General features: G+C 42.1%; 1 protein-coding gene across 1 annotated transcript in view; it reads left to right on the forward strand.

Moving 5' to 3' along the window:
* Positions 1 to 5,898, forward strand: part of LOC131722727 (uncharacterized) — a 32,593-nt gene extending 26,695 nt beyond the window's left edge. The window contains exons 6-11 of the mRNA XM_059015740.1: positions 1,868 to 1,933; positions 2,945 to 3,010; positions 4,153 to 4,230; positions 4,716 to 4,781; positions 4,982 to 5,046; positions 5,622 to 5,898. Coding sequence (XP_058871723.1) covers positions 1,868 to 1,933; positions 2,945 to 3,010; positions 4,153 to 4,230; positions 4,716 to 4,781; positions 4,982 to 5,046; positions 5,622 to 5,624 — 344 coding nt within the window. The 3' untranslated portion in view covers positions 5,625 to 5,898. The remainder of the gene's footprint in view (positions 1 to 1,867; positions 1,934 to 2,944; positions 3,011 to 4,152; positions 4,231 to 4,715; positions 4,782 to 4,981; positions 5,047 to 5,621) is intronic.
* The last annotated feature ends 7,295 nt before the right edge of the window (positions 5,899 to 13,193 follow it).

Genomic DNA, 13,193 nt, shown 5'->3' on the forward strand with positions numbered 1-13,193 from the left:
CAGATGCAGACAGTGATGGTGTATATACTGCCCTGAGCAGTGTGCTTGCAGAAAGGACCTGTTCTTGTTCTGATGCAGATGCAGATGCAGACAGTGATGGTGTATATACTGCCCTGGCAGTGTGCTTGCAGAAAGGACCTGTTCTTGTTCTGATGCAGATGCAGACAGTGATGGTGTATATACTGCCCTGGGCAGTGTGCTTGCAGAAAGGAGCTGTTCTTGTTCTGATGCAGATGCAGATGCAGACAGTGATGGTGTATATACTGCCCTGGGCAGTGTGCTTGCAGAAAGGAGCTGTTCTTGTTCTGATGCAGATGCAGATGCAGACAGTGATGGTGTATATACTGCCCTGGGCAGTGTGCTTGCAGAAAGGACCTGTTCTTGTTCTGATGCAGATGCAGATGCAGACAGTGATGGTGTATATACTGCCCTGTGCAGTGTGCTTGCAGAAAGGACCTGTTCTTGTTCTGATGCTGGATGCAGATGCAGACAGTGATGGTGTATATACTGCCCTGGGCAGTGTTCTTGCAGAAAGGACCTGTTCTTGTTCTGATGCAGATGCAGATGCAGACAGTGATGGTGTATATACTGCCCTGGGCAGTGTGCTTGCAGAAAGGACCTGTTCTTGTTCTGATGCAGATGCAGATGCAGACAGTGATGGTGAATATACTGCCCTGGGCAGTGTGCTTGCAGAAAGGACCTGTTCTTTTTCTATGCTGGATGCAGATGCAGACAGTGATGGTGTATATACTGCCCTGGGCAGTGTGCTTGCAGAAAGGACCTGTTCTTGTTCTGATGCTGGATGCAGATGCAGACAGTGATGGTGTATATACTGCCCTGGGCAGTGTGCTTGCAGAAAGGACCTGTTCTTGTTCTGATGCAGATGCAGACAGTGATGGTGTATATACTGCCCTGGGCAGTGTGCTTGCAGAAAGGAGCTGTTCTTGTTCTGATGCAGATGCAGATGCAGACAGTGATGGTGTATATACTGCCCTGGGCAGTGTGCTTGCAGAAAGGACCTGTTCTTGTTCTGATGCTGGATGCAGATGCAGACAGTGATGGGGTATATACTGCCCTGGGCAGTGTGCTTGCAGAAAGGAGCTGTTCTTGTTCTGATGCAGATGCAGACAGTGATGGTGTATATACTGCCCTGGGCAGTGTGCTTGCAGAAAGGAGCTGTTCTTGTTCTGATGCAGATGCAGATGCAGACAGTGATGGTGTATATACTGCCCTGGGCAGTGTGCTTGCAGAAAGGAGCTGTTCTTGTTCTGATGCAGATGCAGATGCAGACAGTGATGGTGTATATACTGCCCTGGGCAGTGTGCTTGCAGAAAGGACCTGTTCTTGTTCTGATGCAGATGCAGATGCAGACAGTGATGGTGTATATACTGCCCTGTGCAGTGTGCTTGCAGAAAGGACCTGTTCTTGTTCTGATGCTGGATGCAGATGCAGACAGTGATGGTGTATATACTGCCCTGGGCAGTGTTCTTGCAGAAAGGACCTGTTCTTGTTCTGATGCAGATGCAGACAGTGATGGTGTTTATCCTGCCCTGGGCAGTGTTCTTGCAGAAAGGACCTTTTCTTGTTCTGATGCAGATGCAGATGCAGACAGTGATGGTGTATATACTGCCCTGGGCAGTGTGCTTGCAGAAAGGACCTGTTCTTGTTCTGATGCAGATGCAGATGCAGACAGTGGTGGTGTATATACTGCCCTGGGCAGTGTGCTTGCAGAAAGGACCTGTTCTTGTTCTGATGCAGATGCAGACAGTGATGGTGTATATACTGCCCTGGCAGTGTTGCTGCAGAAAGGACTTGTTCTTGTTCTGATGCTGGTCCTTTCTTTTTTTTCTGTTGACTGTATTTCCAGGTAACTCCACAGCATCCAACCTAGAGAGTGAATACGCAGAAGTGAAGCCAAACCAACAGAACAAAGGTCAGGGCCTCTGGAACTCCTCTCTCTCTCATCCCACTTGACCCCTTCTCTCCCTGGCGCACCATTGGAATCCGCAATACATCTTCCTGATAGTGACCTTGTATTCAAGTGTAGTCATGAAGATGAACTCTCCAAGGAAGAATCACTTCAGTTAGTGTATCACACTGCTTTAGGTTATGTGGAGGTTGGCTGTCTGTCTGTCCAACTGTCTGTATGTCCCACGTACATTTTTACATACATCTAGAAAATTGCATATCCAGATATGGTAAATTTGAAAAGGAAATTCTTCAGCATGTAATGTAGAGTATCAGAATGTGTTTATTTATGGAGGTGCCATGTCTATCTGTCCGTCACACTTACATTGGTACAGCTATGGCCAAAAGTTTTGTATCATCCTATAGAATTAACTCATTTTGCTTCATAAAGTCGAATAAAATCTGTTGAATAATGTTGCTTTATCACATTGAATTACATATCACTTTGTAGTTTTTCATATACTTAACGAAAAACTGACAAATTGAAAAATGTGACATTTTGAAATCTAAATACTGTACTACTATTATGGCTTCCGGTAGACTTTTGCGATATCTTTGATTACATGATGTTAAGTAAAAGATCATTTAAGTGATGTTTATATAGTTTTTTTATGTCTTAATCCTAAAATTCTAGGTGATGCAAAACTTTTGGCCATAGCTGTATTTCTATCTAGAGAAATGCATGTTTAGTTGTTATGAAATTTGGTCTGGACATGCTTTAGCAAAAGCTACTGAATGTCAGAATCTGTATATGTAGGCATTTCATCTGTCCTTATGTTAAACAGTAGGTTGTTTATCTATTCTCTGAAAACTTCCATTTTCCTCTGTGTTTCATGAGAGATTTGGACATTAGTGGCCTTATGGATACTGCTTTACTTCAGTAGTTTGGAGGGGCTTTTCTGTCACCACACTACAATGCAAACCTAGGATCTAAAGTGACTGGCATTTTGTTTAATTATTCTATTGATATTTTCAGCTAAACCCCGACCAAAACGTGACTGTGACGTCCTGTACTCTGCTGTCCTTGTCAAGAAACCAGAAGGTAAGAATGACAGAAAATCCTCTCTGCGCCACCAGCGGAGATACAGAGACAAACAAAGACACCCCCAGAAACGTTTTATTCATGTTTCAGTTAGAGGATCTCAAGCCTGTTTGACAGGGGAACCCCATTTCAAAATCTGTTTTAAACTAAAAAGAAAGTATCCATTTTGTATTATACTGTTTTCATTTTTACATTTTCCAAGTTCTCAGAATCATGAGAATCCGTTGTCCGTGTTATATCTTCAGTTTCAGAAACAGCAATATTATATCCTAATTGCTTACAAATAGGTGCGCAGCAAAGGCATTTTATAGATTCCTAAAGCCAGTGGAACACGAGGCAAGCTTCAGTCAAACATTTCTGGCAGCTTCTGAAGCAGCTAGCTGATACAGTAGCAACATGTTTACCAAACTTAACATCACTTTCATAGTGTTGATTTACCTCTGTTAGTAGTTGATGGAAACTTTGCATGAAAAGGTTGCTGAAAGTTGCCTTGTGTTTCGTGGACTTTACACAGCAGCTTGGTATGGGTAGAACTTCCAGAGTTATCTAACTAATGTATTCTTCCTGCTTAGGTTAAATGTTCTGTTTCAGTCCCATTATGGTGACTTCTTAAGTGTATGGTTGCAGTAGAGCACTCAGAAACATGTCTCATGTCTAGTGCATGTGGTATCCCAGAGTGTAACCATTAAGCATCAAAAATAAATAGCACACATGTGGTGTTTTTCACAGACACCAGAGGCAGAGTGTTGCATGCTGACAGGTTAGCGATACCAGATGATCTTGAGGATTAGACATGTTTCTGAGAGCTCCGCTTTGGCCATCCCGGTGCATTAAACATCACCAAGATGTAATGACTGAAATACAACCATGTGAAGTGAATCTGAAATAATAATGCATCAGATAAGGGAACTCCAGTATTTCATACTTATACAACATGTTTCTCTTAAGCGTTATGCAGTTGTCATTAATGTTTTCGTAAGCACACTACTGAAAAAAGATCTGAACTATTTTAACTTAGAGTACTCAAATCAAGACTGTTAAAAACTATATATCCATGTGCAATATACCAATGGAATGACTGACTACCCTTCTCACACTCAATAATCCACAGTGTGAATCTCTACCTGTATTTATTCCCCCAGATAACCCCAGTGCTGCAGACAACAGTGACGTCCTTTATTCAGAGCTTGACATGAGGAATGTGAATAAGAAGAAGAAGGGTATAACACCTGTCTCTCCTCCCCTCAACCCTTTGTATTGGACAGGCTTCCTAATGCCACTCCACACAGTGTTTCTATAAGGAATAATATCAATTGTTAATGTTTCGAATGTAGAATGAACGCTGTACTCTTTACACTCCCCTCCAGCCAGTACTGGAACACATTGTGGGGGGGCGGTGGGGGGGGGGGTTGTTTTTCCCTTTCACCCCGACCCTGACAACTTGTTCTCTAAAATAAGTATTGAGAAATTGATCTGCTGAGAAGAGTGCCAGAATAATGTCCCCTAGCCTTGTACATACTGTATAACTGGTCATCTAGAAGCTGTGTACAACATGTCAATAAAGATACCCTGAATGGGTGTGCTCTCCAGTACATTTCTTTGCTAAACATGTTATTGTTCATTTCTACACTGAATGAACATTAAAAAAGGGCCAGATTTTCAAACTCTGATCATTTTCATGTAGTATCTTCTCTTTATTTCTCAGGTAAAACCCTGGCAGATAACAAACCTGAAGTGTTGTACTCTGAGATCAACCAAGCAAAGCCCTCAGGTAAGCACTGCTGGAGAGTATCTAGAACCCCTCCTCTCTGTGTCTCCTCCCTCTATTAATCAGGGTGCATTTCACAGGCAAACCCACAGCAGCTAACAGCCCTGAGGTATTGTAATCTAAACTGTAAGCACTGCTGGAGAGTATCTAGAACCCCTCCTCTCTGTGTCTCCTCCCTCTATTAATCAGGGTGCATTTCACAGGCAAACCCACAGCAGATAATGCAGAGTCCATGTATGCCACAGTCCTCCCAAAGAAGAAAAGGAAGGTAAGCTTTACTACAGTAACTTTCTCTTCCCTGCTCCTTAAATCATTTTCCGATCTCCCTTCCAGACCCTCAGGTCCAGCACTAAACACCGTAGCCAAACTCATTCCCTCCTGGTCATTCACCCCCTACCCACTAGAGCCACAATCCCTCCCTCCCAGTCATTCACCTCTACCCACTAGAGCCTACCTCCCTTCCAGTCATTCACCCCTACACACTAGAGCCACAATCCCTCCCTCCCAGTCATTCACTCCTACCCACTAGAGACACAATCCCTCCCTCCCAGTCATTCACCTCTACCCACTAGAGCCTACCTCCCTCCCAGTCATTCACCCCTACCCACTAGAACCACAATCCCTCCCTGCCAGTCATTCACCCCTACCCACTAGAGACACAATCCCTCCCTCCCAGTCATTCACCTCTACCCACTAGAGCCACAATCCCTCCCTCCCAGTCATTCACCCCTACCCACTAGAGCCACAATCCCTCCCTCCCTCCCTCCCATACAGCTCTCTTTTCAGCTTGTTTCAGTGTGTGAAGAGCTGACTATTTTCTCTCCTCTCTCTGACCCACATTAGTAAAGGAAGAGGGTCCCCAGGGATGAGAGCCAGCCTGAATCCAGAGACACTGAGAAGGAGAGCATGTCAGAGATCACAGTCCCTCCTGAATTTAGAGAACATGCCTGGGATTCAGGCCTGTTCCTGGCTATTGAATTGGTTTGGCGTTTTAGGATAGAGTTACTGGGCCATTCAAAAAACAAACAAACATTGTGCTTTTACTCTACAGACACTGTTTGTTCCAACAAGATATAAAACAACCTGTGTGCCTGTGTGACAATTATGACTTGTTTTCTTCTTTCGTTTTTGTACATTTCTTTTTTAATGTTTTTATTTGGGGGTGGCAGTGGTGCAGTCTTGAACTGGAGGGAGTGCATCTTGTTTTGTTGTTTTATCATTGAACTGGAGGAAGTGCATCTTGTTTTGTTGTTTTATCATTGAACTGGAGGAAGTGTATCTTGTTTTGTTGTTTTATCATTGAACTGGAGGAAGTGCATCTTGTTTTGTTGTTTTATCATTGAACTGGAGGAAGTGTATCTTGTTTTGTTGTTTTATCATTGAACTGGAGGAAGTGTATCTTGGTTTGTTGTTTTATCATTGAACTGGAGGAAGTGCATCTTGTTTTGTTGTTTTATCATTGAACTGGAGGAAGTGTATCTTGGTTTGTTGTTTTATCATTGAACTGGAGGAAGTGCATCTTGTTTTGTTGTTTTATCATTGAACTGGAGGGAGTGCATCTTGTTTTGTTGTTTTATCGTTGAACTGGAGGAAGTGTATCTTGTTTTGTTGTTGTTTTATCATTGAACTGGAGGAAGTGCATCTTGTTTTGTTGTTGTTTTATCGTTGAACTGGAGGAAGTGTATCTTGGTTTGTTGTTTTATCGTTGAACTGGAGGAAGTGTATCTTGTTTTGTTGTTGTTTTATCATTGAACTGGAGGAAGTGCATCTTGTTTTGTTGTTGTTTTATCGTTGAACTGGAGGAAGTGTATCTTGGTTTGTTGTTTTATCGTTGAACTGGAGGAAGTGTATCTTGTTTTGTTGTTGTTTTATCATTGAACTGGAGGAAGTGCATCTTGTTTTGTTGTTGTTTTATCATTGAACTGGAGGAAGTGTATCTTGTTTTGTTGTTGTTTTATCATTGAACTGGAGGAAGTGCATCTTGTTTTGTTGTTGTTTTATCATTGAACTGGAGGAAGTGCATCTTGTTTTGTTGTTTTATCGTTGAACTGGAGGAAGTGCATCTTGTTTTGTTGTTGTTTTATCGTTGAACTGGAGGGAGTGCATCTTGTTTTGTTGTTTTATCATTGAACTGGAGGGAGTGCATCTTGTTATGTTGTTGTTTTATCATTGAACTGGAGGAAGTGCATCTTGTTTTGTTGTTTTATCATTGAACTGGAGGAAGTGTATCTTGTTTTGTTGTTGTTTTATCGTTGAACTGGAGGAAGTGCATCTTGTTTTGTTGTTTTATCGTTGAACTGGAGGAAGTGTATCTTGTTTTGTTGTTTTATCGTTGAACTGGAGGAAGTGCATCTTGTTTTGTTGTTGTTTTATCATTGAACTGGAGGAAGTGCATCTTGTTTTGTTGTTGTTTTATCGTTGAACTGGAGGAAGTGCATCTTGTTTTGTTGTTTTATCATTGAACTGGAGGAAGTGTATCTTGTTTTGTTGTTTTATCATTAAACTGGAGGAAGTGCATCTTGTTTTGTTGTTGTTTTATCATTGAACTGGAGGAAGTGCATCTTGTTTTGTTGTTTTATCGTTGAACTGGAGGAAGTGCATCTTGTTTTGTTGTTTTATCGTTGAACTGGAGGAAGTGTATCTTGGTTTGTTGTTTTATCGTTGAACTGGAGGAAGTGCATCTTGTTTTGTTGTTTTATCATTGAACTGGAGGAAGTGCATCTTGTTTTGTTGTTTTATCGTTGAACTGGAGGAAGTGTATCTTGTTTTGTTGTTTTATCATTGAACTGGAGGAAGTGCATCTTGTTTTGTTGTTTTATCATTGAACTGGAGGAAGTGCATCTTGTTTTGTTGTTGTTTTATCATTGAACTGGAGGAAGTGCATCTTGTTTTGTTGTTTTATCGTTGAACTGGAGGAAGTGCATCTTGTTTTGTTGTTTTATCGTTGAACTGGAGGAAGTGCATCTTGTTTTGTTGTTTTATCGTTGAACTGGAGGAAGTGTATCTTGTTTTGTTGTTTTATCATTGAACTGGAGGAAGTGCATCTTGTTTTGTTGTTTTATCATTGAACTGGAGGAAGTGCATCTTGTTTTGTTGTTGTTTTATCATTGAACTGGAGGAAGTGCATCTTGTTTTGTTGTTGTTTTATCGTTGAACTGGAGGAAGTGCATCTTGTTTTGTTGTTGTTTTATCGTTGATCTGGAGGAAGTGCATCTTGTTTTGTTGTTTTATCATTGAACTGGAGGAAGTGCATCTTGTTTTGTTGTTGTTTTATCGTTGAACTGGAGGAAGTGCATCTTGTTTTGTTGTTTTATCATTGAACTGGAGGAAGTGCATCTTGTTTTGTTGTTGTTTTATCGTTGAACTGGAGGAAGCGTATCTTGTTTTGTTGTTTTATCATTGAACTGGAGGAAGTGCATCTTGTTTTGTTGTTGTTTTATCGTTGAACTGGAGGAAGTGCATCTTGTTTTGTTGTTGTTTTATCATTGATCTGGAGGAAGTGCATCTTGTTTTGTTGTTTTATCATTGAACTGGAGGAAGTGCATCTTGTTTTGTTGTTGTTTTATCGTTGAACTGGAGGAAGTGCATCTTGTTTTGTTGTTTTATCATTGAACTGGAGGAAGTGCATCTTGTTTTGTTGTTGTTTTATCGTTGAACTGGAGGTAGTGCATCTTGTTTTGTTGTTTTATCATTGAACTGGAGGAAGTGCATCTTGTTTTGTTGTTTTATCGTTGAACTGGAGGAAGTGCATCTTGTTTTGTTGTTTTATCATTGAACTGGAGGAAGTGCATCTTGTTTTGTTGTTGTTTTATCGTTGAACTGGAGGAAGTGCATCTTGTTTTGTTGTTGTTTTATCATTGAACTGGAGGGAGTGCATCTTGTTTTGTTGTTGTTTTATCGTTGAACTGGAGGAAGTGCATCTTGTTTTGTTGTTTTATCGTTGAACTGGAGGAAGTGTATCTTGTTTTGTTGTTTTATCATTGAACTGGAGGAAGTGCATCTTGTTTTGTTGTTTTATCGTTGAACTGGAGGAAGTGTATCTTGGTTTGTTGTTTTATCATTGAACTGGAGGAAGTGCATCTTGTTTTGTTGTTGTTTTATCGTTGAACTGGAGGAAGTGCATCTTGTTTTGTTGTTTTATCGTTGAACTGGAGGAAGTGCATCTTGTTTTGTTGTTGTTTTATCGTTGAACTGGAGGAAGTGCATCTTGTTTTGTTGTTTTATCGTTGAACTGGAGGAAGTGTATCTTGGTTTGTTGTTTTATCATTGAACTGGAGGAAGTGTATCTTGTTTTGTTGTGGTTTTGACTCAGAGCTGTGCATGTTCCAGTGTATAGACTGCTGCAGGCAATCCGGGTTGCATTAAAAAAATAACATTGTACCAACGCAAACAGGATATTCTATTTGAGTGGCTGTTTGATTGTAGCCCTTCAAAAGTTACAAGCTGTCAAATTGCAACCAAAAAGTCCAAGTTTAAATGCTACAATGTATCCAGTAGGTAGCACCAAAACGCTGTTCAACTTTTACATTGTACAGCTTAGACTGTATTCTGTTGGTTTGTATTGGTTGATAATGTACATTCATCCATCTTTAAGAAGTTCAGTAAAAAGGGGGACCTGGATACAGAATCACTGATATTCTTGTGATGCAATGCTGAAATGATATATTTTTACCACAATATAAAGCATGCTTGTATTGCTTCTATTAAACACATTTTTTTTAATTCTTAGTTTAAACTGTTGCATAATAAAGTGAATGGACACAAATGTGTGTGTTGAGTTTTTAAGTTACAATAATTTGATCAACGCATTTTGCTTTTTAAATGAACCTTCAATGTAACTTCTAAGTTTTCTTCCTCTTTCTTAACCCTTTGTAAATCACCCAGTTCATTGCTCTGTGTGTCTCCATGCCTAGAATGACGAGTAAGTGACCAGGGTCTATACCAACACTATGTACACAATACCTTCTCAAGTTTTACTCCCAAAGCAGTAAAAACAATTGTTTCAAAATCCAGCAGTTTATATGTAGGCTTGGTGGTCCAGTGGTTTAAGAAAGGGGCTTGATACCAGGAGGTTCCTGGTTCAAATCCCTGCTCAGCCACTAAGTCATTGTGTGTGACCCTGAGCAAGTCATTGAACCTCCTTGTGCTCCGTCCTTCGGATGAGACGTAAAACAAACAAGGTCCTATTGGAAGTGACTCTGCAGCAGCAGTTGTTGATGCATAGTTCACCCCCTAGTTTTTTGTAAGACGCTTTGGATAAAAGTGTCCCACATTAAAAGCACAGCAAAGTGTAATAAAGCATGGTAAAGCATAGGGAAGCATTGTAAAGCATAGGGAGGTATGGTAAAGCATAGGGAAGCATTGTAAAGTATAGGGAGGTATAGTAAAGCATAGGGAGGTATAGTAAAGCATAGGGAGGTATGGTAAAGCATAGGGAGGTATGGTAAAGCATAGGGAGGTATGGTAAAGCGTAGGGAAGCATTGTAAAGCATAGGGAGATATGGTAACGCACAGTGAAGCATTGTACAGCACAGAGAGGTCTGGTAAAGCATAGGGAAGCATTGTACAGCACAGAGAGGTCTGGTAAAGCATAGGGAAGCATTGTAAAGCACAGAGAGGTCTGGTAAAGCATAGGGAAGCATTGTACAGCACAGAGAGGTCTGGTAAAGCATAGGGAAACATTGTACAGCACAGAGAGGTCTGGTAAAGCATAGGGAAGCATTGTACAGCACAGAGAGGTCTGGTAAAGCATAGGGAAGCATTGTAAAGCACAGAGAGGTCTGGTAAAGCATAGGGAAGCATTGTACAGCACAGAGAGGTCTGGTAAAGCATAGGGAAGCATTGTACAGCACAGAGAGGTCTGGTAAAGCATAGGGAAGCATTGTAAGGCACAGAGAGGTCTGGTAAAGCATAGGGAAGCATTGTACAGCACAGAGAGGTGTGGTAAAGCATAGGGAAGCATTGTGAAGCACAGAGAGGTCTGGTAAAGCATAGGGAAGCATTGTAAGACACAGAGAGGTCTGGTAAAGCATAGGGAAGCATTGTACAGCACAGAGAGGTCTGGTAAAGCATAGGGAAGCATTGTAAAGCACAGAGAGGTCTGGTAAAGCATAGGGAAGCATTGTACAGCACAGAGAGGTCTGGTAAAGCATAGGGAAGCATTGTAAAGCACAGAGAGGTCTGGTAAAGCATAGGGAAGCATTGTACAGCACAGAGAGGTCTGGTAAAGCATAGGAAAGCATTGTACAGCACAGAGAGGTCTGGTAAAGCATAGGGAAGCATTGTAAGGCACAGAGAGGTCTGGTAAAGCATAGGGAAGCATTGTAAAACACAGAGAGGTGTGGTAAAGCATAGGGAAGCATTGTAAAGCACAGATAGGTCTGGTACAGCATAGGGAAGCATTGTAAAGCACAGAGAGGTCTGGTAAAGCATAGGGAAGCATTGTACAGCACAGAGAGGTGTGGTAAAGCATAGGGAAGCATTGTGAAGCACAGAGAGGTGTGGTAAAGCATAGGGAAGCATTGTACAGCACAGAGAGGTGTGGTAAAGCATAGGGAAGCATTGTGAAGCACAGAGAGGTCTGGTAAAGCATAGGGAAGCATTGTACAGCACAGAGAGGTCTGGTAAAGCATAGGGAAGCATTGTAAGGCACAGAGAGGTCTGGTAAAGCATAGGGAAGCATTGTAAAACACAGAGAGGTGTGGTAAAGCATAGGGAAGCATTGTAAAGCACAGATAGGTCTGGTACAGCATAGGGAAGCATTGTAAAGCACAGAGAGGTCTGGTAAAGCATAGGGAAGCATTGTACAGCACAGAGAGGTGTGGTAAAGCATAGGGAAGCATTGTGAAGCACAGAGAGTTGTGGTAAAGCATAGGGAAGCATTGTAAAGCACAGAGAGGTCTGGTACAGCATAGGGAAGCATTGTGAAGCACAGAGAGGTCTGGTAAAGCATAGGGAAGCATTGTACAGCACAGAGAGGTGTGGTAAAGCATAGGGAAGCATTGTGAAGCACAGAGAGGTGTGGTAAAGCATAGGGAAGCATTGTACAGCACAGAGAGGTGTGGTAAAGCATAGGGAAGCATTGTGAAGCACAGAGAGGTCTGGTAAAGCATAGGGAAGCATTGTACAGCACAGAGAGGTCTGGTAAAGCATAGGGAAGCATTGTAGGGCACAGAGAGGTCTGGTAAAGCATAGGGAAGCATTGTAAAACACAGAGAGGTGTGGTAAAGCATAGGGAAGCATTGTAAAGCACAGATAGGTCTGGTACAGCATAGGGAAGCATTGTACAGCACAGAGAGGTCTGGTAAAGCATAGGGAAGCATTGTACAGCACAGAGAGGTGTGGTAAAGCATAGGGAAGCATTGTGAAGCACAGAGAGGTGTGGTAAAGCATAGGGAAGCATTGTACAGCACAGAGAGGTGTGGTAAAGCATAGGGAAGCATTGTGAAGCACAGAGAGGTGTGGTAAAGCATAGGGAAGCATTGTACAGCACAGAGAGGTGTGGTAAAGCATAGGGAAGCATTGTGAAGCACAGAGAGGTGTGGTAAAGCATAGGGATGCATTGTACAGCACAGAGAGGTCTGATAAAGCATAGGGAAGCATTGTACAGCACAGAGAGGTCTGGTAAAGCATAGGGAAGCATTGTAAGGCACAGAGAGGTCTGGTAAAGCATAGGGAAGCATTGTAAAACACAGAGAGGTGTGGTAAAGCATAGGGAAGCATTGTAAAGCACAGATAGGTCTGGTACAGCATAGGGAAGCATTGTAAAGCACAGAGAGGTGTGGTAAAGCATAGGGAAGCATTGTACAGCACAGAGAGGTGTGGTAAAGCATAGGGAAGCATTGTGAAGCACAGAGAGGTGTGGTAAAGCATAGGGAAGCATTGTACAGCACAGAGAGGTCTGGTAAAGCATAGGGAAGCATTGTACAGCACAGAGAGGTGTGGTAAAGCATAGGGAAGCATTGTGAAGCACAGAGAGGTGTGGTAAAGCATAGGGAAGCATTGTACAGCACAGAGAGGTGTGGTAAAGCATAGGGAAGCATTGTACAGCACAGAGAGGTGTGGTAAAGCATAGGGATGCATTGTACAGCACAGAGAGGTCTGGTAAAGCATGGGGAAGCATTGTAAAGCATAGGGAGATATGGTAACGCACAGTGAAGCATTGTACAGCACAGAGAGGTCTGGTAAAGCATAGGGAAGCATTGTACAGCACAGAGAGGTGTGGTAAAGCATAGGGAAGCATTGTGAAGCACAGAGAGGTGTGGTAAAGCATAGGGAAGCATTGTACAGCACAGAGAGGTGTGGTAAAGCATAGGGAAGCATTGTACAGCACAGAGAGGTGTGGTAAAGCATAGGGATGCATTGTACAGCACAGAGAGGTCTGGTAAAGCATGGGGAAGCATTGTAAAGCATAGG

This window comes from Acipenser ruthenus, chromosome 51 (genome assembly GCF_902713425.1).
Source record: "Acipenser ruthenus chromosome 51, fAciRut3.2 maternal haplotype, whole genome shotgun sequence".
Taxonomy (NCBI): Eukaryota; Metazoa; Chordata; class Actinopteri; order Acipenseriformes; family Acipenseridae; genus Acipenser; species Acipenser ruthenus.